The sequence below is a fragment of the Phycodurus eques genome, chromosome 4 (genome assembly GCF_024500275.1).
Source record: "Phycodurus eques isolate BA_2022a chromosome 4, UOR_Pequ_1.1, whole genome shotgun sequence".
Lineage (NCBI taxonomy): Eukaryota > Metazoa > Chordata > Actinopteri > Syngnathiformes > Syngnathidae > Phycodurus > Phycodurus eques.
Window position 1 is genome coordinate 32,398,611 of NC_084528.1, and position 27,045 is coordinate 32,425,655.

At 47.5% G+C, this 27,045-nt stretch overlaps 2 protein-coding genes across 7 annotated transcripts in view; one reads left to right on the top strand and one right to left on the bottom strand.

The window, feature by feature from the left end:
• phf1 (PHD finger protein 1) overlaps positions 1–21,066 on the bottom strand; it is a 32,535-nt gene extending 11,469 nt beyond the window's left edge. The window contains exons 1-12 of one of the 2 annotated variants that reach the window (XM_061675339.1): positions 20,900–21,066; positions 15,759–15,837; positions 15,603–15,684; positions 12,905–12,991; positions 10,984–11,078; positions 8,412–8,560; positions 8,235–8,330; positions 6,762–6,830; positions 6,552–6,675; positions 5,155–5,222; positions 4,817–4,948; positions 1,229–1,307 (exon numbers count right to left, since the gene is read on the bottom strand). In XM_061675339.1, the coding sequence (XP_061531323.1) occupies positions 1,229–1,307; positions 4,817–4,948; positions 5,155–5,222; positions 6,552–6,675; positions 6,762–6,830; positions 8,235–8,330; positions 8,412–8,560; positions 10,984–11,078; positions 12,905–12,991; positions 15,603–15,684; positions 15,759–15,836 (1,059 nt within the window). In that variant the 5' untranslated portion in view covers position 15,837; positions 20,900–21,066. Of the gene's footprint in view, positions 1–1,228; positions 1,308–4,816; positions 4,949–5,154; positions 5,223–6,551; positions 6,676–6,761; positions 6,831–8,234; positions 8,331–8,411; positions 8,561–10,983; positions 11,079–12,904; positions 12,992–15,602; positions 15,685–15,758; positions 15,838–16,157; positions 16,603–20,899 lie in introns of those variants that run through there. The other variant, XM_061675338.1, reaches the window with a different exon arrangement.
• Positions 18,848–27,045, top strand: part of rgl2 (ral guanine nucleotide dissociation stimulator-like 2) — a 29,332-nt gene continuing 21,134 nt past the window's right edge. For 2 of the 5 annotated variants that reach the window (XM_061675333.1, XM_061675334.1), the window contains exons 1-2: positions 20,862–20,945; positions 24,615–24,772. In XM_061675333.1, coding sequence (XP_061531317.1) covers positions 24,635–24,772 — 138 coding nt within the window. In that variant the 5' untranslated portion in view covers positions 20,862–20,945; positions 24,615–24,634. Of the gene's footprint in view, positions 20,946–24,614; positions 24,773–27,045 lie in introns of all 5 variants that reach the window. The other 3 variants (XM_061675330.1, XM_061675332.1, XM_061675331.1) reach the window with 2 other exon arrangements.

The following is a 27,045-nucleotide window of genomic DNA, read 5'->3' on the forward strand; positions in this document are numbered from 1 at the left end:
TGTAATTCGTCTTTATACCTGTAATTAATTCTGATCAGTTACACTATGCGGAGTTCCCGTAACTCCTGATGAATGTATTTAATATTGTGTCTGCGGTTCACTGTAGAGTTCAGTTTTGATACTGCGGCTTTAAGGCGGGGGCTTACCCGTCCCACGTGAGCATTGACACATGAGACGACTTGCGCGATGTAATGAAAACTACACCCCCACCTTGAAGCCGCAGTATCAAACTGCTCTCGAGTGCTTCACAGACACATTATTAAATACATTCATCAGGAGTTACGGGAGCTTGACATAGTGTAACCGATTAGAATTAATTAGAGGTATAAAGACGAATTCCCACTGTCATTTATAGCATGGGAATTGTACATAGGTCGAAGACATCTGAATTTCTGGCGTCAACTTTGGGCTTGCGCATTATACTCAAAAGTGTTTTACACACATGAAGTGACGTTATTTATTTGCAGATATACGACTAGGAAACGTGACTTGAGCAACAGGGACTCACTGCATGGCTCCAGTTGACCGTCAACGGCTTTTTTTACACGCCGTTTGCCGTTCGCGACATGAAACATTTATTTATCCGTTTGTTTGTTTAGTTATTTTAGCTACATAACCTTTGCCTCACTCACTTTGTTAACGATGATAGTGGGATGAATGAGGTGAGCTTTATTGTTTGTTGCAGTTGTTTGGGGCAGAAAATTGAAAGGAAGACTTACCAAAATGAATAAAACTGCTACAAGGGTGAGTGTGGGTGGTGGTATGCATGGTGAGCAGAGAGCCAAGAGAGGGTGGGGGTCTTCGCCCGTTTGACTTCTAACCGCACAATCGACGTGACGAGCCGAGATTCACCGCCTAATTTTGAGCTTCTCCTCAAAAGCACCGCCGCCGCTACTTTTGCTTCCACAGTGATGAAACGCCACCATCTACTGGCATCTGTTGGTCATAACAGTTATGGAGCAGCTAGAACTTCACAAACAATCCGGCCAGCCCGTTAAAAGACGTACTTGACGAATATATTCATTGGCGGCAGTCGTCGGCTTCCAGTTGACGGTAACTATTTGATGGTTTGTAATAATTTTGTTGAATAATTTGACGTGATGTTTGTGCCGGTACGGAGGCGGACGAACGCTTGAAAGAAGCGTGGCGCATCAGTCTTGGCGGGGGGCTTGCGAAAGGAGCCGCGTCTGACGGATTGATGGCTTATTTGGACAGCCGAGGCACTGACCTGCGTCTCCGTGATGCGCCGCTTTGACTTGCGTGACTCGGGCCCAGACGACCTCCTCTGGCAGGGCAGCGACAGCGGGCTGAAACGCAAACACACCAAATCAAAAACAGCAACGCGCACATTCATTACTATGCTAATAAGAGGCCTGGGGAGGGGGAGAAGAAAGACATTCTCCTATTTTGTGTATAAATCACCCAGGCATGACGATGAAAATACGGACTGACAATTTCTCGTTCGCGGGGGCTTTCCATTCGCGCCGGTGTCGACATGCGACGCTTGCAAAGTTACGAATAGCACACAATGAACCTAGACTGCCATTTTTTTCATTTGATAACAGAGGTGCAACAATTGATTGGTTAAAATAATTGACGACTATTTTGTTCATTGATTAATCAAACTTCAGAAGATTTTTTTTGGGGTGTTTTTTGTTTTTTTCCAAAATAAGACATTTGCGAACATCTGTTTTTACTTTGAAAAACAAAGATCAACATTTTTGCCCATTTTCAGACCAAACGGGGAGGGACTGAATCATAATCAATTTCTGGAAAAAAATAAAAGTCAATCGATTATGACAATAATGGTCATTTGCAGCCGTATTATGAATAACATGTAACTGACATGTAGTTGAACCTGAAGCGTATGTATAAAAAAAAAAAAAAAAAAAAGTGTATGTCGAACTAGTAGCCATTCGTTCGCATTAATCAGTAGCCAAGACGTCGCTTTCAGTTTCGAAAAGGCTAATGAGTACGACATCTCTCCCTCTCGTCATATTGCGCAATTGTTGTTCGTATGGTTTTGTTTCAACATCATTTAATACAAAACGGTTACAAAATAAGAAATCGGAAAACATGATTAAATAAACTCTGATGCATATTTTTTTTTATCCAATTTTTGGAGTAATCAATGGAATAATTCATAGTAAAAATATTGGATAGTGACAGCACTAGTAAAAATGTTTGCATGCAGTTAAACAAGCAGGTCACAATGACGTCTTCTCTGCTGTGGGTTCACATGAGTTCATTGTACCATAAGAACCAAACCGCTTGAGCTAATTAAACGCCTCCTCTTGTTATTGTAAAGTTTAAAATCCGAGAGGACAAAAAAGGACCATGGCCTCATTTGTATTATTTAACTGTATAGACTGGATATTTAATTTATGTTTTCATTGAAATGTTCTATCACAAGCAGTGTCCAAACTTAACTGTTTGATTTGGCCGGTAGATGAAAACAATCCACCCTGCCGAGCATATTTTTTACAGGACAAAATATGAAATCATTTGACATATACTATTACTATAACATGTTAAAATATATATATATCATTTCACAGCTAACAATTAATAGCTGATGAATATGGAGACTAATGACATGACTTTGATTCACAACACAATAACTGTTAAAAAAAAAAAAATTTCAATGTTTTTGATTTTTCGTGGGGGAAGCAACCCTTAAAAGGCTTATTGGTGGTTTATCCCCACGTATTCAAGATTTGTAGGGGGGTTGAAAAAAAACTTTATTTCTTTTCCAAACCTAATCATTTCGGGGGGGGGGGGAGCTTAAGAAGAGCATTGGGCCTAACGAGGCCACTGGCTTTCACGCAGTCCATGAAGTCTGGCTCTTGCTCCTGACACACAGCATTACAGCCTCAGTGGGATCATACTCCCTGATTGGATCGCTCATCTTCCTTCAGTTAAATATGGAAACATTGGCTCTGATTGGTCCATATCACGGCGTCTGGTAGATGTCGTGTCCTTCGATGCCAGTTCGGACTAGCATCCCGCGAGAGTTTGATCGCGGGAGTTATTTGTGCACAATCAACGCGCACTCGTGTCGTCTTCTGCAGGTCGGCGGCGGCTCGTGTCCGGCGTGGAAGTGCTGCGGACGGCCGCGAGGGACGGGCGTCGCCGTGGCCGCTAGCCTCCTGCTAAAAATGTCCACGTTCCCGCCGCGACTCAGTTAGCCTCGTCTGGCGCATGTGCGTCTGTTTACGTTATGCGTGTCTGTTTCTGTACATGCGCATCGTTCATATGCTGTAATTTCTCATGTATAGTGCACATTTTTTTTCCACCCAAAAATTGTCAAAAGTCAATAGTGCGCATTATACATGGGTATAAATAAGGAAGATTGGGGGGGGGGGGGAAACTCACATTTTATAAATGTATACCACCATCTAGAGGTTATGAAAATGGTGTAACCTACGCTTTCATTCCAAAATGACAGGGTTACGTATGACTGCATATATGTACAGTTGTGCTCATCAGTTTACATACCCTGGCAGAATTTGTGAAATTTTGTTTTGTTTTTTTAAATACGACTGATGACTGAACAACAACCATCATTAATTGCTTTATGGTTATGTTTTGTTTAATGATAATGCTTTTCTGAAATGCTTGACAGTTTAATTTGAATCCCATTCAAGCAAAATTCAATGTTTCGCCTGGTCCTTCATTCAAATTTTGCTCGGGTAATCAAACATACGAGCACAACTGTGTGTTTTCTCATTTACTAAATAAAAGTAGGGCTGTGGATTTACAAATAAGAGCAAGTAAATAAAAATAAAGTATTGTATGTTCAAATAAAGTGCTTAACTTCAGAAGAATTCTTTAAAAAAAAAAAAAATTAAATACAGATAATGTTTTGATCATGTGGGTAGAAGCAAAATGATGCATTGTAAAAATGCATTATACATAGGTAGAAGGGTTTTCTAGAATATTGTGGTCAACTTTGGGGCTGTGTATTATACATGGGTGCGCATTATACACGAGAAATTACAGTTATGTGCAGACAGCAGAGGAACAAAGGACAAATCCACCAAAATGATGACAAAAAATATGAATAATGGTACAAACGGGACACGGTGGGCGACCGGTTAGAGCGTCTGCCTCAGAGTTCTGAGGTCCGGGGTTCAATCCCCGACGCAGTCTGTGTGGAGTTTGCATGTTCTCCCCGTGCCTGCGTGGGTTTTCTCCGGGCACTCCCGGTTTCCTCTCACATCCCAAAAACATGCATGGTAGGTTAATTGAATATTCTAAATTGACCGTAGGTGTGAATGTGAGTGCGTATGGTTGTCTGTTTATATGTGCCCTGCGATTGGCTGGCAACCAGTTCAGGGTGTACCGCGCCTCCTGCCCGATGATCGCTGGGATTGGCTCCAGCACGCCCGCGACCCTTGTGAGGATAAGCGGCTCAGAAAATGGATGGATGGATGGATGGATGGTACAAAGATTTACTCGCTATGTGGCGGATGGCCCTCTGCGCTGTACATGGCAAATGGTGAATTTACTCACTTTTGGCGGCTGCCGTGTGTTAATTTTAGGGTCCCAAATTTGTGCAAAAACACAGAAATTGAGCCAATATGGGAAACTGGTAATCACTGAAGCTGTGGCAGCTTCTCCATTGGTTTGTGTTGCTACACTGCAAAACTGTACAAGAGCAAGTTCAGCAGGAGGCTCAAAGGAAAAGTACGGCAGCTGTAATGTTAACTATCGTCTCGAGAGAAAGGAAATCTATTACGACACAGACAACGCAAAAAACATTCTCTTGCAGAGCTCTGAAATCATTTTACGATCGACAAAAACAGACTGCGACCTTCTGCGGTGGGAGATGTTGATGGGCGGCTCGGTTATGAGGGGCGACGCATCGGACGTCAGCGGCGGCGGGGCTCGGACCTGGAGCCCGAAAAGACATTTCTTCTTCTTGATTTCTTTCCCGGAGACGAACCTGCGCGAGAAAACAGCTTGTGAGGTCGCCACGGTCAGCCGGATCCCGCTTCTCTTTCGACCGGCAAATACATTCGAAGCCGCAAAGCAAAAGATGTCGCGACTGCGTCAACGTCACTGCGGAGTTTCATGAGAAACAATTCATTGACTTGTTGAGATATATTGTAGAATGTGAGAATTGAAGTTGTAATGCGGCGGGCGTCTCACCGCTCCTTGTGGGAGTTGAGTGCGTTGAGGAGGTTGTGACATCGTTCTTGCCTCGGCGTGTCGGAGAGCTGCACAAACAAAAGTCAAACAAACGCTCGACACGGACCAAAAGCTCATTCTCGGAAACACCCGAGCGTCGTCTCTCCGGCTCGTGAACGTTTATCGTACGGCGTTCCCCCGCACAAGTAGGAGTGAGTCCCAATTTAGGGTTGCGGGCCTTCAGTGTCGTACCACGAGACGCCAGGCGGCAAGATAAATTTAGAGCAAAAAGAAAAGGCAGAGAAGGTCCCCAACCAAGCGACAGTAATAGATCCCATGTCACAGGGAGAATAATATGCCAGGCAGTTTTTGTTGTATGCTCCGTTTGCATGTGTTGCTGCTCTGTTCGTGTTCAAGCAGCGGTTTTTACAAGGTTTACAATTACCCTAACATCTATGCTCATTTCCGTGAGCCCGTCAATGACATTTCACATTATGTGTCGGCAATGAAATTTGTTTGGATTGAACATATTGATGTTTAATTTGACAGTGTTTAACTGTCTTTTATTTTGTGGGTCAGTTTCGAGTAAAGTTCAACTGGACTAACAAGGAAAATGCTTGAAGCAAGCACACTTTGCCTCTCATTTGGAGACCGGCGAGTGAAAACGTGGGCTAAGGAACACTTCTAGAAAGTGTTGAATGTGTTTAAAGTGTGTGAGAGGGGTAAAACTATTTTTCGCGAGTGGTTCTGGAACGCGTCCCCCACAATAAACGGGCTTGCGTCACTTGGTCTGAATTTCCTGGAAATAACTGGAGAGCGGGTGGGACGCCAAGTCAAAAAGAAGCTTTTGGAACATGCGTTGGTTTCAAGGTCCAGTTCAGGGACGTCCCTTGGCTTTCGGGTCACTGTTCAATACATACCTTGGTTTTGAGGGCCAGATTAGGTACGTCTATTGTTTTATAAATCGCCTTGCTTTGAAGGTCCCGATTAGGTACGTCCTTCGGTGTAAGGGTTCCAATAGGGAAACGTCCCTTGGTCGTAAAGTCCCACTTGGGTACGTCCCCTGATTTTTGGGTCTCAATTAGGTACATACCTTGGTTTTAGCGTCACAGTTGGGTGCGTGCCCTCTACCTACAGTATGTAAACTGCAGTACCAAAACGGGTGGAAAACCCCGGCTTTTGTTTGAGTTATTCCTCCCAAAATAAATTGATAAAAACGTCGGGTAGTCGTCTCCTAACGGTCTAGTTTTCTCTTTTTAAGCCGATGTCAAGTTGGCACTTTTTATAATGCTTTGAATTCAACTTTAATGACAGTTAATGGGCTTCAAGTCTCCATTGCAAAAGAAAAACAAAAACCAAGGCCCGCAGCGTTTCACACGATTTCATCATGTTGCTTTTAAGCGGAGGATTCACAGTACCGCGCCCAGAAGCAACGAGTCCCAGTTCTCGTTGGTGAAGGACAAGATTTCATGGTCGAAATCAAAGTACTTCCTCTTGCAGCACAGGGACAGGTGGTAGAGCACCAAGTGGGCCAAGTCCACCCTGCGCGGCAAATAAACAAAGGAGGCGAGACGGTTAATATACGGGAGGTCGGCCACACAGTCACGTCATCCAATCGTCAACGTCACCAGGTCATGGGAAGTCTTTTGACGGTCTCTGGTCCTTTATTACACACTGAGCACTGGAACTGATAAAACCTGAAACAAATGCATAGAAAGCACCCACTTAGACAATCAAATTTAGGATTTTACCACAACAAAAAAACTACATACAGGAGACCCTAAACCTGATAAGGTGACATCTTTCAAATGTTCACTTTTTCTCACAACCATCTGATGTCAATTTGTTATTCAGCAGGCCAATGAAAACTACGCAGCGCGTCGCAAATGGCCCCCGGGCCGGACTTTGCACAAACATGCTGTGTTCTGTGAAACCCCGTAAAACCACAGCGGCTTCAACGCTGAACGCGGCATAGTGGGGGGCTCACTGTAGCGTTTTGTAAATGTTTCAAAACAATTTCAGTTCAATCACAGCGGTGCCGTCATCATTCCGGCCCAACGAGATCATCCCGCTCGCAAAGCTGCTCTTTTTCTTCGATTTCAACTGTCAAGCGGGTGACCCTGGGTCTCGGTTGACATGGCAACGACGTTGCGTTGCATCAGACCTTCATTAATGCACGCGTCGGCTGAAGGTCACGCGGCGGGGGCAAATGAAACGCACGTGACGTACGGCAACGTACATCACCATTCCGCTTGGGACTCGCGCTTCAATCTTCCTCCATCAGCTGCCTGGCAGATGTTGGCGCAAAACGCCAGCTCGCCTTCTCTCGCCTTTTCTCTGGCTGTCAATCAGAACGCGACGACACGCGGGGCTCCCGATCGCTCGGCTGATGACGCCGTGCCGAGGCGGGCACGAAACCCGGCTGGCCGATGACGGTCCCGATTGAATGGGTGAACCCGTTTTATTAGGCACGAGAGATGCAGCCCGCACGCGTTGTCGCTCAAAGACAAACTCGCGCTCGTAGCGCCACGAGCTGACGCGACGATACGACAATTCTCCGCGAGGTCGCGTGTTCTTCCGCGTGGCAAAAGGTGAAACCTCTCGTGGCACCGCAAGTAACCAAACCCTCCGACTTGTCAATTAACTGGGGCAGGGCTAACAGTTTACGAACCGATGGATCAATTAATTGGATTTACAGAAATAAATACATTTCCAGACTTTATTTCAAATTGACATTCCAGAAAATGCACAAAAAATAACTGATTCTGATTCAGTTGCCGGTTTGGTCCGCCACATCTGTCAGAAAATCGGCAGAAATTGTTGATCATTGTTTTCCAAAGTAAGATGTTTGAAAGTTTCTTATTGTGACAAAACAAAGAAGCGGTCTACTTTGTATAATTATGATTATAATAAATCTAATTAATTCATATTTGCGACGTCCTCGCAGGGCACAAAGACAAACGACCACCTCGCCGCAATTTCAAATCGCCGGCGACGCGAGCCTGCGTGTTTTTGGAATGTGGGAGGAGGCCGGAGTACTCCAGCGAACTCCACGCAGGAAAGCCAAAGCCAAAGCCCGGGATTGCGGTCCACTTCCTTACCTGTCCCCGTAGAGTAGAGGCTTGCTGAGACACTGAGTGCAGGCCTCGTGGAACCACTGGCCACAGCTTCCACATTGAAGCATCTTCAGGTTCCACCTTTACTCCAGCAAAAACCAACACGGATGGATTTCATTCCACAGAATTTTCAGAACTTTCCAAGCCTTTTGTCTCACTCACTCTCCAGGGCCGGCGCAGTAGCAGTAACACTGCTGCTGGTTGGACAGATGCTGCGCGTCCCAGTCCAAAGACATCAGCTGATAGGGCAGCCGCAGCTTCATGAAGTGCATGAGGCGGGCGAAGCGGCCACGCTTGATGGCACCGCCTCTCTGGAAAAAACAACAACAACAATGTAATGTGAAGAAGGTAGGGGGGGGGTCAAAAGTAGAATTTGCCAGAATCTGTACTTGAGGATTCACTTTTTATTCATATTCCCTACATTTGAAAACTACTTTATCCTCCTTTACTTTGTTAAAATTGACTGGGTCCTTTTTTTCAACCTCTCTGGACGGCGACGTGACATAAAAACCGTGACTAGAGTAGGGACGGGCGAGTACCAGGTATCGGTATAGGGGCCGATACCGGCCTTATTTAAGGTATCAGGTACTCGTGCAGGCTGCTGATGCCGGCCACCGATATTTAAGGCAAACAAATCTGACATTAAGTCTCCCTCAGGTGACTTCGGGCGAAAGGCGGACTACGCCCTGAACTGTTCGCCGGTCAGTCGCAGGGCACGTATAGACACAGACGACCATTCGCACTCCCATTCACACCGTCACTGAGCGGGAACTGAACCCACGCCCGCACCAAAGTCAGGCGAGTGGACCACTACACCATCAGAGAGGTTTTTCTTCACAATTATCTGTCATTGTGTTCACTGCAATTTGAAGCATCAAAAGTGCGAGTGGTATCCGTACTTGGTATTGGTGGCTTCAAACAAAAGCTGCTCTGTCCTGAGTTGTTTAACAGATCGAGATGTGAATACCGTGAAATAAAAACGGGAATTCTGCACTTTGGTCTCATATTCATCTTTTGATCTGAAAGCCAAACGTCTTCAGTATACAACAAAAACAAAGGAATTGACCTTGCCGTTCCAACACTTTTGGAGGGGACTGTAAGTCAAGGTACCACTTGTACCTTATTGGTAGTTCTGCACCGAATAATCGATCGGCCGGCCGATTTATTCGGCCGATGTAAGTATTTATGTTATTATTTATCCTTTCAAGTTTCATGCAAACAAAATATGTATGCGCGTGAGGTGCAGGAATTGTTTTTCTGTCCACTTGGGGTCACCAGCTACACATTCTCGACCGTAGTAACTAAGACTGTGGATGTTTGTACGTGTTTTGAAGTCAGCTGTACTCCGTCGAGGTACACAGAAGTGGACATTCGAGAGCATACGCTTTAGCTTTAGCCCAAGTGGTGTTCAGTGATGGTGTCCGCTGCAGCTAACGGCAGGTGGGCTGACAACGTGCATTTGATTCCTGTATTTTGTTACCGTTTGTTTAATAAAGCAATTGAAAGCGCACCAGCGGCTGTTTCCATCCTCCCGCTATCCAAACCACCTGTTACTGATTACAGTGCATTCTGCCTAGCAATGCTAGGCTATATTCAATTGGGTCAACGATGCTGACTTTATCTGAGACCTGCGGTTAACCCACATTAAGTTAACCGTGGTATCGCTAGGGACGACTGTAACAATAACAAGTTCAGTCTTTTTGGTTTGTTGGTGTGCCGGGAGATTTTTCAATTGTAAAATATGTTCTTTGGCTCCACAGAGGTTGGAAATGACTGCTCGAGTCGGATCGTGCATTCTAATCGGTCAGGTCAAAGCGACATTGCAACATGACAGAAATAATGGGTGCTAACTGACTGTAATTCAATTACTTTATTTCTCATTAAATGACTTCACCCACACCGAAACGTTAGAGAATGAGTCGACAGAACGGTGGCATGTTTACGTACAACCGTCAGTGCTAGCACTAGCTTGCTAGGCTTGTGAGCCGTATCGTATTTGAAGTACGTGAACATGCCTTAAACGAACGTCCTCTCCTGTCCCGAGCACCGGTGACCACCAACGGCAGCGTTTTTCACCAACGGCAGCGTTTTTCCCCATTTTGTCCTATAATACAGTCGGCGCGAGCCACTCTTGTTGTCGTCGCCACGGTAACGAGTGTAACCGGTCGCATTTGAGTTGACGATAAAGCCCACTGATCGTAAAAAACGGGATGCGGTGGTATCGGAATACAAGATTTTATTGCAGTAGTCTGACATAGTGCAATGGTGAAAGAGCAAATTTGTCTTGTAGTCTGATCGGGGCGTTACGTCTTGTCTGTCTTTATCGGCCGTCAGATATTTACAGTACTACGTCGAAAGACACGCAACAAGGCTAAAAATAAACTAGCTTTTGGATTCAAATATAGTGTGCGCGATGGAGCCGCGGAGTAAATGTCTTTTGCGGAGCCGATCAATGACGTCATTGATCGGCTCGGCGAATTATGACATTAAAGCCGATCAGCATAAAACGCTCATTATCGGCCGATGCCGATCAGGCCCATCAAGTCGGTGTAAAGTCGATAAATAAGGTAACCAACCAAGACAGTAAGCGTCCTGAATTGTGGTTACATACATGATTATTATCTTGCGTATTTTTGCAGCCGCTGCCCTTCTCGTATCGTACGTGATTGGCTCGTGCAGGTGTAGCAAATGCGAGGGCATTTACAGGTCGAATGTGTGAGATGAGCGTTCCGACCTTGGTTGCTACAGCAAAGACACACTGGCGACAAATCCACGATTCGCTGTCAGCTTCGGGCTCGATGCTGGGCGTGTGGCACTCGGCATGATAACCTGTAACGAGGGCACAACGTTTCATTGGCGTTTTGCATGACACACGGCCTGAGTGGCAATAAGGGCAGAGCGGCTGGCTCCCGTGTTTAGCACCGCGTCGCATCCTTTTACAGCACTATTTGCGTCCTGGGAGCAGGAAGTCTATTTATCACTTTACCCCCACCGCACACACACGCAAGCTGGCAGCAGCCATGTTTGTCAGATGACAAAACCTGAGCTTATTTCCTGCCTTTGCAGTCTCATGCGCAATGTTATATTATATTGGTGAAATTGCTGAAATTCACCCGCATCGGGCGCGTTGTCGGGTGTTAGCCTCGAGCCCTGGGCGCAGACGGCTCGTAAGAAAATGACATATATTCAGTCAGATTGGGGTTTTTTTCAGCACAGTACAGCGGCATACCAAGATCCCCCAGGGAACATCGTCGCAAAGTCGCCCTAGCCACTAGTTTACTCTGTAAACAAATGGTTGCCCGACATCGTGGAACGCAATATACTTTTGGCGGAAGAGGAAACTCATATACATTATACATACGTTTTCAGAGGCTGTTAAACGAAAAGAAGTCTTGCATATTGCTCGTAACTTCTTTAACAACAGGAAAAATGGGGGTTGCCAGGAAGACGACCGTCGAGAACCACAACTTCAAGGCCGCCAAATGCGACCGAACAGTCGCGCGGCGGGCCGAGTTCCGCAACTGGTTTCGTGAGTAGCCGATCAGTCGGCCGCTCGTTTTGTCACCATTCAAAATTTTAATCGCCGGTGCACAATGTAGCAACTAGCCAATCAAAATGCACATAAGCTTCCACTCTCTCTAAAAATACATTTCCGGGTTTTAAGCGAGCGAGACAACGTACGGCCAAGACATACACTGAAGAAGAAGACAAAGTCCCTTGAATTTCCTTCATTTGAATATTTCGAGGTAATGTATATCCAATCGCGCAACGTACTGCGTTGGGTCAGCAACTGTCATTTTCTTGTAATGATCTGGTCCAATGGGGTCGGAGCACATCGCGCAGTGTGCGGCGGCTCTAAAGGACCTTGTTTAACTTCAAATTGTCACAATCCTCTGATTTCTGCCTCTCCAAAAACAGAAGTGCATGACATGTTTTGTTTTAGGAAAAAAAACCAAAAGCTTGTTTTCTCTACTTTTTGGTCAAAAAGCGGTGTTTTTGGTGAAGTTCTACTGCTGATCACTAAAGAACACAAAAAGCGACAAAAGAAACTTTTTTTCCAGTGAAAGAAGAGAGGAAGGATTCATTATGTGAATTCGTCTTGCTTTTGGTATAGCTTCATATTGTCAAAGAAGACAAGGTCGTGTCGCCCTTGAACATCGAGTCCAAATGCTGCAAAACAGCTGCTGGCAATTTGTTATGATATATTATGACTAATAATAGTCAAATATTATGACTATTGTTACGATTATTTGCAAATAGCAAGCGGCTGAGGCGTCGAAGCATCTTCAGCTATCGCTGTACTTTGACACAGTCAACAGGGCGGCAACATTTACGTCTGTTTCTACCTATTTACGTGCGATGTCTCTGCTGTAAAGCGAATCCATTTTTCTCGAAAGCGGCCGTGCAATGCACGACGGGTAGTGTGGGAACGCGCCACCGCCACCATCAATCACGCGTCAATCAACATTCTGACACCTGAGCTCGTATCTTTCTCCTCTAATGTTTTTCCCCAAAAATATTTGTCATTGGCCTCCCTTCTGGGGGGCCATATAGATCATTTATGACAGCGCCTTGTTTATTTTCCTTTCTTAGTCAGATTTTCAAGGTCGGCGCGGCGAGAAGTTGACGGCGCGTGATGAGGTGCTCCTCCTTACCGTGGCGACATTTCAGACAATTTACGAGGGGCTCTTTAAGAGGCGGGGCGTCGCAGATACAGCAAACTTCCTCCACGCCGGCTGCGACTGGAGAAGAACAAGAAACAAAAGAAGAAAAGAGCAAGAAGAAGACCAGAACAGAAAGAGAGCGAAAGAGAGGTGAATGGGGAGAAAGAGGATTATGTACAGTAAGTATTTCTTCATGTGCACCACCTCTTTCATCTCGTCTTTTCATGCATGCGTACTTGTAATTACACATTGTCCCGTATTTTGTCTATTTCGACCTGCATAGTGACTGTCTAACATGGACTTTGTGTCAAAGTGTCAATTTCATTTCAAATAACACCTTGTGTTTGTCCCGTGAATGTCCAGAAAAGGCCCCTCTGACAGCTACTTGTGTTTGACCCACTTTTGAATCCGCTTTGTCCATATTTGGCTAAGACCGCCCCCTTTCCTCTGATGGGTTGCCTCTGTGTTTGTTATGTCGACAGCGGCGAGGTAGGCGGAGAGCTTCGCTAGTGACGTCGATAAGCTCGAGAAATTCCGATGTGCTGATTTCAGGTCTCTTGGCGCGAAAAATGAACACCCCGAACTGGTCGCCATCCAATCGCGGGGCACATAGAAACAAACAAGCACTCGCACTCGCATTAACAGCTACGGACAATTTAGAGTCCTCAATGAACTTAGCATGCATGTTTTTGGAATGTGGGTAGAAACCGTAGCACCTGCAGGAAACCCCACGCAGGCACGGGAGAACATGCAAACGCCACACAGGCGAGGCCGGATTTGAACCCACAACCCCACAACTGTGCTAACCACCGTGCCGCCTAATGCTAACATGTAATGGAAATGACCATTAACATGCTAATTGTTAGCGTCAATAGTCGCAGTTTTCCAACCCTTTAAGCAACGGCTATTTCAACACAAATGGTGGCATAACACATGTAGAGAGAGAATTTAACAATACTTATGCATATATTCTTTATCCCTAGTAAAAATGACTAATAATACAGAAAATATAGTAACGTATATAGCATCATAGCTGCTGCTGCCCGACTCCAAAAAGTTTTTTTTTTCAGCGTGCCCTTTTTGAACAAGCTAGAAAAGTGCCCAACCGTACAGTACTTGGTTGAAATGTAATTTTGAAACAACAAAAACACAGCAACCCCCATTGCTCCAGCCAATCCCTCCCACCTGTCCCCGTCTGGGCTCGAAAATTGCTCCACCTGCACTAAACGGGTATTTTAAAAGCGGTCTTTTCCGGGTTTTGAACAATTGCGTGGTTCTACACAAACTACCCAACACAGACGAAGCACCGATCGGCAATTCAGAGAAGCGCTAGAATATCAATTCACCCATTCAAGTCAAAATTCTTCCTAATGCTGCGGTTTCGTGAGATATACATTCGGTTATCAATTCGCGAACAAACGATGCCGGTTAGTGTATTTTATTAAATGTTAGTATAAACATTTCCAGCATGAAAAACGTAAATGTAGGACTGTTTAACGTTCTGGGTAGCGTTCCCCAACTTCCCTGTTAAAAGCGACTGTCGTCATCGAAAACGGCGAATCAACGAAGAATTCATTGCTTTCTTTAACGAGTCTTTTGTCGGGTTTACATGGAGATGTTCTTGTCGTTCCGGTTGCAGATCTCTACTCAACTGTTGACATGTGACGAGATCTATTCCCATCGGGTGTATACGTCTGACACGTTTAATCGGAACAGACATTTTACAGGCGCAGATTTGCGCAAAACATCGTGTCATGCAACAAGATGGAGGTCTGTCCTCTTGTTTTGAATACTTTTATGAAAGTAACAGCTTGACGTTCAAACATCTCCGCCAGGAAGCCGCCATGTTTTCAAGTGCGTAAACCGTGACGTCACCGCGTAGACAGAACGAAGCCCGGCGCCGTTCCGATTCACGGTTTAAATGACAAAACTATCAAAAGAAAATATTCCGCCGATGTGAATCCAAATGAAATTCCATTCAGATTCGGCCTGTTTATTCCGGTTGAGTTTTTTTATTTGGAGCATTTTCATTGGATTTGGGCTTCTAAACCGATCCCAATCGGAACACAAGGCTCATTTCTCCTTTGTCCAGGAAAGCAGGTTGGACGACCGAGCACTACGCGTGCGTACAACCGCTGGGAAACATTTGAGCCGGCACGGCGGGTGACCGGTTAGCACATCTGCCTCACAGTTCTGGGGACCGGGGTTGAAATCCGGCCCCGCCTGCGTGGAGTTTGCATGTTCTCCCCGTGTCTGCGCGGCTTTTCTCCGGGCACTCCGCTTTCCTCCAACGTCCCGAAAACATGCATGCAGGTTAATTGAGGACTCTAAATTGCCCGTAGGTGTGATTGTGAGCGCGAATGGGTGTTTGTATATATGTGCCCTGCGATTGGCTGGCGACCGGTTCAGGGCGTACCCGGCCGGCCGCTCGCCCAAAGATAGCTGGGATAGGCGCCAGCATGCCCGCGGCCCGCGTGAGGGCGAGCGGCTCAGAAAATGGATGGATGGCCATTTGCGCATTGAAACACAATTTGTGCTGCTTTCAAAATGGATCTTTTATAAGGCTTATCCTCAACTACCCGACTACGTAGTTCGGCGAACCGGAAGAGGATACGACGACACGGCATTGTGTGCCAAGAGCCCGTATCGGCCGATTAAATCGGTCGGGCTGACGAGAGTTTTTCCTTACAGGAGTGGATGTCTTTCCTCAGGACCCAGAACTCGGAGTTGTCCTCGAATCTCACCAGGCAGCATTGCTTGACGCCGTCGACCTGTGGGCGGACAGTGATTGACGCCGGTCGGCGGTCTTCAAACGGCAACAAACAAAAACCACACACGCACTTACCCTCTTGACGTTGCCCAGGTAGAGGAGCCCGTCGCTCCATCTGGCCAGCACGTCGTCCCCCTCGCTCACTCCCCCCATCCTAACACACACGCACGCAAATGGAAAATCGGATTTATGCGCTTAACACTTAGATGACGAGAGGATGTGCCAGGAGGAAGACGAGGAGGAGGAAGAGGAGGTGTTTACACCCCCCCCCCCCCCCCCTTCCTTTCTCCTGGCTGGATACGTCGTCAGTGGGGTTAAACGCCTCCTCTCTTTTTTTTTTTAGATGAGCAGAAAGAATAGACGAGCGAAGATGACCGCCGCCGCATGATGACGATGACGACGACGATGATGATGATGATGACGACGAAACACTTTGACGAGCAGCAAAACTTGCCCGGCCAACGTCTCGCCTACCTTCGCTCAAGTCCGACTCCTTCCTTCCTAATTCCTTCCTTCCGTCCTTTCCCGTGGGGGTCACGCCGATTCCCGGCCAGGCTGCATGTGCGTCGCCGTCCTCACCATCATCATCATCGTCACCGCTGGCTGCCTGTGCGTGCGTGCAAGTGTCAGTCAAGAGGAAGAGGAGGAAGAGCAACTAGGAAGCGAGCATGCGCCCTCCGCCGCCGTGCTTTCAGCTCCTTTCGGTTTTTTTTCGACCCCTCAACGCTACCTATCGCGTTTGCCGTTTAATTCAGAGCGAGCGCCAGCGTATATGGAGCCGCCAGAGACGCCATCTTCATCCTCCTCCTCCTCCTCCTCCTCCTCGCTCTCTGTCTCTCTCCGAGCGACTTGTTGTGACGCAGACATAAAACGCGGAGATCGAGAGGGAGGGCGAAAACAGACGAGGCGAGGGCTGGACGGTCCCCCAAATTGGGGGAAGATGATGATGATGATGATGACAGCGATGATGATGAGGGAGGGGGGCAGCGCACTCGCTCCCAACGGTCAATTAAGCGGCCAATTAGGGAGCCTCGAAAGGCCTCGTTAATTGCTGTGGTCATACGGTGTTAACGTTATTGCTACTTGCAAATTTGCATCATCTTTAAAAAAATAATGATTACATCGTTTCAAGTCCAAGTAGAACACAATTCACGAAACGTTTAACGATCTAAAAATGAGGAGGACTGAATACTCTGATCAAAATAGCTCACAGCGACACTCATCGTGGTCGATATTCAAAAGAGCGCCACACCTGCAGGCATGAACACCCGCCAACTCGCCAAATGCGCGTGAACTTCAGCAGGGGCCGCTAACACCGCAACACCCGCTAGCCACTTGGGCGGCTTGAATTTGCTATATATATATATATATATATATATCGTAGGCGAGCGCCTGGTGGCCGGGCCTGCGCCCACGGGGCACGGCCCGAAAGGGTAACGTGGGTCCCCCTTCCCGTGGGCTCACCACCTGTGGGAGGGGCCATAGGGGTCGGGTGCTCATGAACTTCGCTCATGTTCCGGGGAAGGCGGGGGACATCGAGTCCGAGCGGACCGTGATCCGCGCCTCCATTGCCGAGGCGGCCGACCGTAACTGTGGCCGTAAGGTGGTCGGTGCCTGTCGCGGCGACAATCCCCGAACCCGTCGGTGAAGAAGGGGTCCTATCGGTCCTTTTTGGCCTGTGGGACTCCCGAGGCAGCCGATGGGTACCGGCCGGCCAAGCGGAAAGCAGCTTTGGTGGTCGCTGAAGCAAAAACTCGGGCATGGGAGGAGTTCGGCGAGGCCATGGAGAAAGACTTCCGGACGGCTTGGAGGAAATTCTGGTCCGCCATCCGGCGTCTCAGGAGGGGGAACCAATGCACCATCAACACTGCGTGTAGTGGGGACGGGGCGCCGCTGACCTCGACTCGGGACGTTGTGAGCCGGTGGGGAGAATACTTCCAAGACCTCCTCGATTCCACCGACACGCCTTCCCATGAGGGAGCAGAGTTGGCAGGGTCCTCGAGGGTGCCTGGGAGTTCGCCCAACCAGTCTACATGTGTTTTGTGGTCTTGGAGAAGGCGTTCGACCGTGTCCCTCGGGGAGTCCTGTGGAGGGTGCTTCGGGAGTACGGGGTACCGAACCCCCTGATACAAGCTGTTCGGTCCCTGTACGACCGGAGTCGGAGTTTGAGCCGCATATCCGGCAGTAAGGCAGATTTGTTTCCGGTGAGGTTTGGACTGCGCCAAAGCTGCCCTTTGTCACCGATTCTGTTTATAACTTTTATGGACAGAATTTCTAGGCGCAGCCGAGGCGTAGAGGGGGTCCGGTTTGGCGGCCTCAGCATTGCATCTCTGCTTTTGGCAGACGATGTGGTTCTGTTGGCTTCATCAAGCCGTGACCTCCAACTCTCACTGGACCAGTTCGCAGTGTGAAGCGGCCGGGATGAGAATCGGCACCTCCAAATCTGAGACAGTGGTCCTCGGTCGGAAAAGGGCGGCGTGCCCTCTCCGGGTCGGGAATGAGATCCTGCCCCAGGTGGAGGAATTCTAGTATCTTGGGGTCTTGTTCACAAGTGAGGGAAGAACGGAACGGGAGATCGATAGGCAGATCGGCGCGGCGTCTGCAGCGACGCGGACTTTGTATCGGTCCGTTGTGGTGAAGAAGGAGCTAAGCCGAAAGGCGGAGCTCTCGATTTACCGGTCGATCTACGTTCCTCCCCTCACCTTTGGTCACGAGCTGCGGGCCGCGACCGAAAGAACGAGATCCCGGATACGAGCGGCCGAAATGAGTTCCCTCCGCAGGGTGTCCGGGCTCTCCCTTAGAGACGGGGCGAGAAGCTCGGCCATCCGGGAGGATCTGAGAGTGGAGCCGCTGCTCCTCCGCATCGAGAGGAGCCAGATGAGGTGGCCGGGACGTCTGATTCGGACGCCTCCCCGGTGAGGTGTTCCGGGCACGTCCCGCCGGGAGGAGATCCCGGGGACGACCCTGGACACGCCGGTGAGACTACATCCTTCGGCTGGCCTGGGAACGCCTCGGGATCCCCCCGGAAGAGCTGGAGGAAGAGGCTGGGGAGAGGGATGTCTGGGCGTCTGAGTGGTTAGTAACTCTGGGAAACCACTCGTGAGACAAAAGGTTCATGTTACAGGACGCGAGTGATTGCCGCTTTGCTTGTGTCTGGTGGCCTCTGCCGCCAGGGGGAGACCCGGGGCGAGGCGACGCGCTCCGCGGGAGGACGGCCGAGGAGGCGGGGTTTCTGCTCCGCTTCCGCAACTTGCGAACGGAACGCTCGACTCTGATTGGCTGTTGTCACTCACGTTCCCGCCAAGTTTGAGCGCGTAAATATGCGTACAGCTCGTCACCATTTTGGATAAAAAATGAGTGGTCTAAATTCTCAGAATGACAATGAATTAACTTTCCTCTGAACAATTGTTTCAAGGTAGCATTTGCTGTTTTCAAACTGCTAGCAAGATTTGAATGGAGCCTCACTTGACCGTTCCCACCCGCTACCCTCGCGTCCCTGACTGAAGCCACGCCCCTCCCTCACTCACCAACGTGAATCGTTACATGCGTTTTGTCTCTGGAGGTGTCCAATTTCTTCTGTAACTTTTCTTGCTAACCAGGGAGGGGGGACAATCCAAAAAGTCTGACCGAGCGCGAGGCTGCCGCGTGCGCCCGCTGTGTGCAAATGATAGACAGACCATCTGGCCGTGCCACCAGTCTCTCACTGGCAGTTCTTGTTGTGCCATGACAAGTTCTCAAATAATCATTCAAATTAGAGTCAGAGAGGGAAGACGTGTCAGAACATATTTGACAAAAAGTGTTGGGTTTTTTTTGTTAAACTGCAAACCTGAATCATCCTAGGCTATTAGTACATTTTGAAAAGATCTGTAGTTCATCATTTGTGGGAAATGATCCAATTTCACTTTCGTCTTCCCAAAACGATTGACTAGAAATAACGCATCGTCGTTCATCAACCTATCTATGCCGGCAACACGTAGTGACAAGCAGAACAATGAAACGCTCTCCCGCTAGCTTGCGCGAGGTAGGCTACATATTGCGATGGACTTTGTGGTTTGGTGGCGGGATGTGAGATTTTCTCTTCCGACGCCAAATCTGCCGCCTGGCTCAAGAAAGGTCGGCCGACGATGATTCAGAACTGAGTCGTGCACACCATGAAAGGCTTAGCAAGATGTGAAACCTGCAAAATAGGTTGACTTGCTCCCAACTCCCAAATGGCTGCGAATGAAGTTCAATGGCGAGTCGACTCACACGCACACACGTCAGCCGCCGTTTCATTGGCAGACAGAACAGGACGTCACACGCGTCGCGTGCGCGTCTGTGTGAACATGAGTTGCGCCGGCCGGCGAGAAGCGCGTGCGCGCGTGTTTCAAAATGGCCCCCGGCTGCCAGCAAGCGCGTTCTCCCAATCGGCGGTGGTCCTCGCTGCTGCAATGCGATTGTGTCCACCAGGGGGCGGGCAAACCTCGCTCAGCGCTCAGAAGATTGGCAAATGCGAACAAAAGACTTTCTAATTGTGTGGTTATTCTAATCTGTTGTTGTTTTCATTGACTGAATCACGTGATGACCACCAAATTGTTAGTGGCCATTTGAAAGGGAAATTCAAACAGTTCTGATGATCAACCTTGGCATATCGATGATTTATTGCAATCCGAAAGTGCAGTTTCTGAAATCGTTCCCAAATTGCTTACTTTCACTTCCTTTTCCAACTTCCTTCATTAAAACTTGCCGAACTCAGTCACTATTTTCCTTCAACTTGTCATGAGAAAGATAGATAGCTTTCGGTAATATAGGTAGAGTGAATTATTCCTTTCTAATCCCAATTTAAATTGTATTGCACAAAGTTGTAATGCACAAAGCAAGTTGTTGCGATCCTGGTCTTGTCTGGCGACATTTTCAGTCAGCAAGTTTGGTTTTTGTTTCTTAACCTGTAAAAGGAGCACGTGATGAATGCAGGACGTCAGCGTCGACGATCAGCGGGCGAGAAAACGGATGGATGCGTTAGCGCCCCCCAGCGGTCGGTTGCTTGTTGTCAGCAGCAGTGACGTCACATTGAGCGAGAGAGAGAGAGAGAGAGCGGAAAAGAGCGAGTCGCCTATCAGCTGCTCGCAGGAGCACAGCGGCCACGCAGATAAAAGGAGAAAGGAGGGAAAGGAAGACGACTCCGCCCCCTCCCCCGCGCACCGGCACCGGCACCGTCAGCGTCATCCTCCGCTTACCGATGGGCGCTCGTCGCGCAGCTTCCTGAGAGAGCTGCCACATGTCGTAAGTTGAGCTCAGCTGCTTCCTCCTTCTCTTTTGCTCTTTTTTGTCTTGTCTTGTCTTTTCTTTTCTTTTGATAGCCTCTTCCTCTTTTCCGTCACGTTTGTTGTTGTCACGTCATCGTCTGTCCTTCTGTCTGTCTGGGTCACGTGAGTGTGCGTTCCAATGACTTCAGTCGCAATAAGATACGCTGAGGGAAGATGATTTTTTTTTTTTTTTTTTTTTTTTGCAAGACGAAAACAACTTGACAGCAAACTTCCGTTTGGCGACGAGTGAGCAATGTTTAGATGTTTAATGCCACTCCCAGCTGAAGTTTAGTGTCAAAATGCAACGTCGTGCAGTTCAAAGCGCCACACGGCGCAAGAAGTGCTTGTCAGTTTGTGCTCCCAAGTAGCGCTCGTGGTACGCGGGCGCCCTCTAGCGGTTTGCAACAGAATCACTGAATTAAGTCCAAATCCAATTTACATTTAAAACATGAAATGCAATTCCGACGTTAACATGAAGCTTGAAGTGTGAAGCACGTGCAGTACGGTGCATTTTGCGCTTTTCATGTCGTGCGTTACATTTTTACAGGACGTACATGTACAGCTCTTGTTTTGCATTCAACCTTTCAGTGTAAAATGGAGAGTACCGGATTAAAAAAGAAGCAAAATGTGCATTTAACTCCATGATTGTTTAGCGTGCAGCACGCTTTGCAAATGGCTGCGGTCGTCGACTATGACGCGTTCTCACTCGCGTACAAATTGGAAGGAGCGCAAAACGGCGGACTCCGTCCGTGTACGGTGAAGTATTTGACGCGCATCCCGGGTCTAAGTGGCCTTTTATTTGGACAAACATCATTATTTTAACAGACATACATCAGTCAGGTCAAGGTACTGTACATGTATTTGTACATGCCACATATGAGGTCATTTAAGCGATGTTCCCAAAAAGTGGCAAGATAGGAGCGGAATGTTGCATCAGCATTTTGTAACACTGTTCATCTTCACCTCTAGTTTCTTAATAATGAGGGGCTCCAAAAGTAGAGCTGGGGGGAAATAGCGATGAATCCATATGTCGTTTCAATGTCCATTCGGCAAATCCGCTGAATCCATTGACCTCCTGGCCAGCGGGGGGCGCTTCGCGTGTGAGTCGCGGATGCGGGCATGAAGGCCACATTCGCCCAAACGATAACAAAATGGAAGTAGGAAAATGGAAAAGTAGTCTTTAGTAAGCTGAGGCAGGGAATTGTTGTTGTTGTTGTTGTTGTTTTTTTTTCTCCACAATTCATAGCAGCCCAAGTCCCCAAGTGTCATTTGCATCTTCACAAAACGCGTTGCAAATTTGGCACTCCTAACGAGAGTCGGACATTTTGTCTTTCCTGCCCCCGTTCCAAGACTTTTTGCCAATAATTCAACAAAAAAAAAGAATTGATTTTCCAAATGACATTTGTGTCATGAAATGATATGAAAATGTATGAAAATGCGGCCTCCACGAGCGAACACGCTTGGCCTCGAGTTTAACGCACGCACGCACGTACACAACACATGATATGTGGACCTTGTTGTTTTATTCGGGCTCTCCTCTCGTCTACGGCTCAATCGATTTGATTGGATATCCGTCGATCAATTTCTCTATGGATGGCTCTCTTTATGCAGCTCGCCAGAGGTGGAATGTCCAAATGTATGTGAGGAGCGAGCGAGTAATGAGGGGGAAAAAAAAAAAAAAAAAAGCGAGAGCGTTACATGAGCATGCCGCTCGCTCACGTCTCACGCCCACGAGCATTAGCCTTCTTCCGTTGGGCCCCCCCGGACCCCATCCGCCACCCCTGCCCCTCCTGGGACAATGTTTACTCGATGTCTATCTTCATGTTGCAGCCAGTGAGGGGGGAGGGCTCGCTATGCAAATTCTGCACTCGTGTTGTCTCTCTGTGTGCGTGCGTCCGTGCTTGGACTTAATATCGATCTTTGATTTAAGATGAGCATAAAAATGGATAACCTTCACTGCAAGTTGTTGTCCTCTTTTGTGCTGACGGACTGAAATGAAATCAACTCGTGTCAACAAATGCAGATCAACAATCTTTGCATTGTTCGCAGAATGCTTCGATCAATAATCCCGCACCGCTGGACGCTTTATATTTCTTAATAGTACGTGTACGCGTTTTATGTCCAAAAGTCCTGTTTTAAATCGAGTGGCTCGTCTGCCGTAGTACAAGAGCAGCTCCGACGATACCGGAGGCAATTTCCTATTGTGCGTTGACAACACGCTTGGCCAAAAAAGATGATTCCGATTCAGAATCTGAATCTGATTCTGAATGCTGAGAGAGGACTGAGTGCAGACGTGATTCCTCTTTCACATAGTCGCAAAGATAGAAGCCTTCACCGAGGCTTCAATTCTAATCAGTCAGGTCAAAGCAACATGACAGAAATAACGGGTGCTAACGTACTGTAATTAAATTATTGTAATTGAATGACCTCACCCACACCGAAACTTTAGAGCACGATTCGACAGAACGACGGCATGTTTACGTCCAACCGTTCGTGGTACCGGAAGCTTGCTAGGCTACATAACGTTTTATTGCCTGCCTGCTAGCACGTATCGTATTCAAAGTACGCGAACATACCTCAAGCGAGCCTAAAACGAAGCTCCACTCCTGTCCTGAGCACCGGTGACCACCGACACACGTTTTTCCCCATTTTGTCCTTATAATACAAAGTCGGCGCAGTCCGCTCTTGTCGTCGTCGCCACGGTAACGAGTGTATCCGGTCACATTTGAGTTGACAAGCTGAAGCCCGATGATCGTACAAAACGGGATGCGGCGGTATCGGAATACAAGATTTCATTGCCGTAGTCTGACATAGTGCAATCGCGAAAGAGCTCATTTGTCTTGTCGTCTGATCCGCGCTTTACGTGTCGTCTGTCCCACGCCGCCGACATGTTTTTTTTAAAAAACTAACTTTATTGGCGGTCAGATATTTGCAGTGCTACGTCAAAAGACACGCGACAAGGCTAAAAATACATTCGCTTTTCGCTTCAAATATACTGTGCACGCGGCGACACGGAGTTAATGTCTTTCGCGGAGCCCGTCAATGACGTCATTGATCGGCTCGCCGAATTATGACATTAAAAATATCGGCCGATACCGATCAGCCCGATCAAATCGTTGTAAAGTCTAGCTTCGATAGCTCTCAGCTGTGAAGCTACTTTTTTTATTATATAATACATAGATTTTGTATTGGTACTTTATTTTGTTGTTTGCAAGCATACATTAAGAATCATTTGTAAGATTTCAAGTGAAATCAGTCCCATCAATCGTCTTTTTATTTTTTTAACATTATTTTTATTATTTTCATTCGTTTTTTGAATCTGACTTTTTGGAAAATCGATGACTAATGGTAATAGCTGAACATACCAAAGGTTTGATTCCGATTCCGGTTGAAATCAGGCGAATCAATCTTTTTAGTCTTATTAAAAAATATATTTTCATTCATTCACTTTTATTCCTTTCATTCAGATCCCAGACGGAACCAATCCCGCCTCCCCAAATGAAAAATATATATTTTCTTCCCTTTTTTAACAACTAAGAAGACGTGGAACATCCTACATTGTGCAAGTCAGCTTTTAATATCCTGCAAAATGGCTGCAATCAAATCTAAGGCGTGTGTGCGTGTGCGTGTGTGTGCGCGTGTTCAGCCTCGGCCGCCGCCGCCGCCATGCTGCCCCGTCGCGTGCGAGCCGGCGGCGCCTACGACCTGCCGGGGTCCGAGTCCAGCGCCGCTCCCCTCGTCGGCTTCCGGCCTCTCGGCCGCCGCCCGTCGGGCGACGCCGGTGACCCGCGCGCTGCTCTGCAGGTGAGTTTTGATTGGAGACGTTTGAGCGTGGTTCGCTTCGTTCGTAAAGAATACGGAACAATTTCCGCTCTCCGACGGGGGGAAGTGAGAAGCTCGGCTGCACGTGTGAATTTCCCACGACCTTTCAACTCTGTTCATGTTTACCCACCTGATGATGATGATGATGATGATGATGTGAAGTAGTGTGAACTTGACATCATGCGATTACACTGACTAAAAACCGACGGCGTATTTTATTTCCTGCAGTTTGAAGCTGGAAGTCTCCAGCAAGGATTTTGTCATTCTTGTATTGTTTGTTTGTTTTTTCAAGTATTGTTTAGCATTTGTGTGTTTTCGCCACCCTTGAAAAGGGGAAGGATTTTACTCAATATTTTGATTTCGTCGAGAGTTTCACACACACTGTTGTTCACTCCCTAAATTTACAATTTGAACCTCCGAAACCCAAACGAAATACATTTTTAACTGTCTTTGGCAGGCATTTTACATTCGTACTTTACCATTTACTTCACCCTAACAAAATATATATAAATATGTTTTCTCAAACAGTAGTCATTACCTCGAATAGACGCCGCACCCCAATTACGATTAAGTATACCTTGTACTTTTCCCAACCCTGATTTCGATTGTTTGCCTGGATCCACAAAATGTAATAAAAAACGTGAAGAAATAAATGTTTAAATCAGAGTTGTACTGTGCGGGCTGGACTAGTTTCCAACTCAAAGCTTCTGGCGTCATCTTCTCGACTGATGCCCAGCGTGATCTTTTTACCCGAGTGGACAGAACCGCGCGCGCCTTTGGCTGGTGCCCTGAGGAACCCCTTGGGCCCGAAAGGGTCCTCCAAACAGCTCCCTTTCCTCTCCACGCTCCGTACGCGCGACGCTAAATAATGAATGCGACACCTGCGGCCCGGTTCCGTTCACGGCGGGATCCGCTTTCACTCAAAAATGGAATCCGATACGACCTCTTGCTGATCTTCAATGGCGACGTTCAGATGAAATAAAGTCAGATCTCGTGCGACCGGACTGGTGTGCGCGACTTGGCCACCGGGGGCAGTATAATGCTGAAGTACAACCCCAATTCCAATGAAGTTGGGACGTGGTGTTAAACATAAATAAATAGAATACAATGATTTGCAAATCATGTTCAACCTATATTTAATTGAATACACTACAAATACAAGATATTTCATGTTCAAACTGATCAACTTGATTGTTTTTCGCAAATAATCACCACAGTGTTACATCACCTTTTCTTTGAAGAACATTCACCAAACGTTTGGGAACTGAGGACACGAATTGTTGAAGCTTTGTAAGTGGAATTCTTTCCCATTCTCGCTCGACGTACAGCTTCAGCCGTTCAACGGTCCGGGGTCTCCGTTGTCGTATTTTACGCTTCATAATGCGGCCACGCGTTTTCAATGGGAGACGGGTCTGGACTGCAGGCAGGCCAGTCGAGTACCCGCACTCTTTTACTACCGAGCCACGCTGTTGTAACACGTGCAGAATGTGGTTTGGCATTGTCTTGCTGAAATGAGCAGGGGCGTCCATGAAAAACATTGCTTGGATGGCAGCGTATGTTTCTCCAAAACCTGTATGTACCCTTCAGCATGAATGGTGCCTCCACAAATGTGTAAGTTACCCGTGCCATTGGCACTAACACAGCCCCATACCATCACATATGCTGGCTTTTGAACTTGGCGTCCGTAACAGTCCGGGCGGTTCTTTTCCTCTTTGGCCCGGAGGACACGACGTCCACAATTTCCAAAAAACAATTTGAAATGTGGACTCGTCGGACCACAGAACCCTTTTCCACTTTGCGTCGGTCCATCTTAGATGAGCTCGGGCCCAGAGAAGCCGGCGGCGTTTCTGGGTGTTGTTGCTTTGCATAGTAGAGTTTCAAGTTGCACTTACGGATGGAGCGCCGAACTGGATTTACTGACGTTGGTTTTCTGAAGTGTTCCTGAGCCCATGCGGTGATGTCCTTTACACATCGATGTCGGTTTTTGACGCAGTGCCGCCTGAGGGATCGAAGGTCACGGGCATTCGATGTCGCTTTTCGGCCTCGCCGCTTACATGCGGCGATTTCTCCAGATTCTCTGAACCTTTGGATGATATTATGGACCGTAGAGGATGAAATTCCTCCATTCCTTGCAATTGCACGTTGAGGAACATTGTCCTTAAACTGTTGGACTATTTTCTCACGCACTTGTTCACAAAGAGGTGAACCTCGCCCCATCTTTGCTTGTGAATGACTGAGCCATTCAGGGAAGCTCC